This window comes from Cyprinodon variegatus, unplaced genomic scaffold (assembly GCF_000732505.1).
Source record: "Cyprinodon variegatus isolate N-32 unplaced genomic scaffold, C_variegatus-1.0 Scaffold1418, whole genome shotgun sequence".
Classification (NCBI taxonomy): domain Eukaryota; kingdom Metazoa; phylum Chordata; class Actinopteri; order Cyprinodontiformes; family Cyprinodontidae; genus Cyprinodon; species Cyprinodon variegatus.
The window spans coordinates 130,099-132,370 of record NW_015151871.1 but is presented as its reverse complement, the minus strand read 5'-3'; the positions used below and the strand labels follow the sequence as shown (position 1 = coordinate 132,370).

Genomic DNA, 2,272 nt, shown 5'->3' with positions numbered 1-2,272 from the left:
GCCTGATTTCCAATGCAGGACCCTACAACAGACACCTTTAGATGGCTCCATAGCTGCTAGGGTTGATGACTAGAGGACAAACTCTGTTGGCTGTGTGACCCTGTGGACTTCCACAGGGAACTGGACTACCACACTTTCTGTTTATCTTTGGAGACATCAGCCCTCTGGTTGTATCAGAGATGGACCAGAAGCTAGAAGTATCCCCTGATGCTGCACATCTTCAATGTGGTTGTAGAAAGAAGTATTTCCTTAGCAACAGCAAGCGAGACAGTTCTGATCTAGTGTAGCTTTGCTGCCTATTCAGAGGTCTGTGCCTGTATGTTTGCTTCATGAATTAAAAAATAAGCATTATGGACCATTCTGGGGATCCTGGTCAAACCAAAAGAACTCATCATCAGACTTTCAGCCAGAGGCCTCTCCAGAATGGCTAGAATCACTGATCTCCATTAATTCACTGGATTGCTGATTGGCCGAAAAAAGTGAAGCCACCGTCCGCCATATTGGTACTCCCCATTCCCATAGAGATGTGCAGTAAAAATGCCTCCCTGTCTAGCATTTAGCTGCAAAAAACAGCAGTTTTCTGGCTGTGGGAAGATGATCCACAGGTTTTTCCCAATCAGTGGATGAACTAACCAATAAATCCATCTACACTCCGATGGATCCTATAGTATAGTCTGTAGCGTAACATTAGTCTGGCTATCTGGGACTGACTGGAAGACATTGACTGAGTTAGCCACTGGCATTTGGTCTAACAGAAAATAGAAAGTAATTCACGGTGAAATGTCAATGTAATAATTCTTTATTAAGTGGATGATGCTTTTGTTTTTGTAGTTTGTTGGCACGTGCTGAAATATATTGCATGTTAAAAAAGCAACTGAAACATTTTTAAAGGCTAATGCACAGACACAGCAAAAAGTATACCGGAGTGCATCAATGATTATGCACAATTTACAAAGAAGTAAACCCTATAGCATCATTCAGTCTGGATGTGAAATCTTGAAATTATATGTAACAACAACAAGAATGTCATCAATTCATGTATATTACACGTACATCATTAATTTAGTACTTTTGGCCCATTTGTATTATTCTGCTCAATCAACACATTCATTTTATTGTGATGGATTTGTGTAATATGTTATATTACATGATTTATAGACTTCATTGTCCTTATAATGACTATGCAATGTGATGTGACTATTATTTTATTATAAGTTACACTAATCTACTGATTCTATGAAGCAGCCAGTGTCAAAGTGATGAATTTATCTTTATTTTAAAAGGCTTAAGACCCTCTGAAAATAAGAACATCATATTGTTTGATGCTGCAGTGTATTGTTTACACTGTGACCGGTCTAACTAGGGAGTACCAATATGGCGGCTGGTGGTTTCATTTCAACCCTGTACCACCGACGGGCAATCAATGATCCAGGGAACAAATAGAGATTGGTGGCTGAAACACAGACAGCTACAGAAAGCCTTTGTCTCCTGACCTGTAACCATCCAGGTTGGTCCTAAATACGCTAACATCACTGAGCTTTATCAAAATCTGAGGTATTTCACCTTAAATGATCTGATATCAGTTTATTTAATGAATCTGATTAGAATAAATCTGATCAAACAGAAAGAAACAGAGTCCTGGGTGGCGTAGGACTGAATTTAATCTGACATCAGCTCGGTCTGGTGTTCTGCTCTTATTTTCCTTAGTGTTCTTTTTCCTTTGTTTCCGTTTGTTTAAATCAGTGTTGTATGATGATGGATGATCCAGGTCCAGAAGGTAAACACTCTGCCCACCAGATGACCAGCCTCCAGAGCTGGAGATGCTAATGGTGGGAACTAATCTTGATACAGGCTTTAAACCCTCTGGACCTGGATCATCCACCTTTAGTATCCATTCAATGCAAAGTTAATGAAACGATGAGCTCTAAATGGATGCAGTCTGCTCATCCTGGTTGGTCAGACGAAGCTCATCCAAACCCCTGTTTTATCATTTAGTTCAATAACTCCATGGAAACAAAATAAAGGTGGATCCTAGATGAAGGTGTTCTGCTAACACTGTGTTTGTCCTGGTTCCCAGCTGTCATGGCTCCCAGCCTGGCCCAGGCCTACAGGAGGAGGTGGTGGATGGCCATCACTGCTATCATTGAGAATCTGCTCTTCTCTGCTGTTCTGCTGGGCTGGGCTTCCCTGCTCATCATGCTGAAGAACGAAGGCTTCTATTCCCACCTCTGCCTGGGTAAATACATCCATCCATCCATCCATCCATCCATCC

At 41.2% G+C, this 2,272-nt stretch overlaps 1 protein-coding gene across 1 annotated transcript in view; it reads left to right on the top strand.

Moving 5' to 3' along the window:
• LOC107103310 (large neutral amino acids transporter small subunit 3-like) overlaps nucleotides 1-2,272 on the top strand; it is a 28,219-nt gene that overhangs the window by 3,290 nt on the left and 22,657 nt on the right. The window contains exon 2 of the mRNA XM_015402967.1: nucleotides 2,078-2,236. Within this exon, the coding sequence (XP_015258453.1) occupies nucleotides 2,083-2,236 (154 nt within the window). The 5' untranslated portion in view covers nucleotides 2,078-2,082. The remainder of the gene's footprint in view (nucleotides 1-2,077; nucleotides 2,237-2,272) is intronic.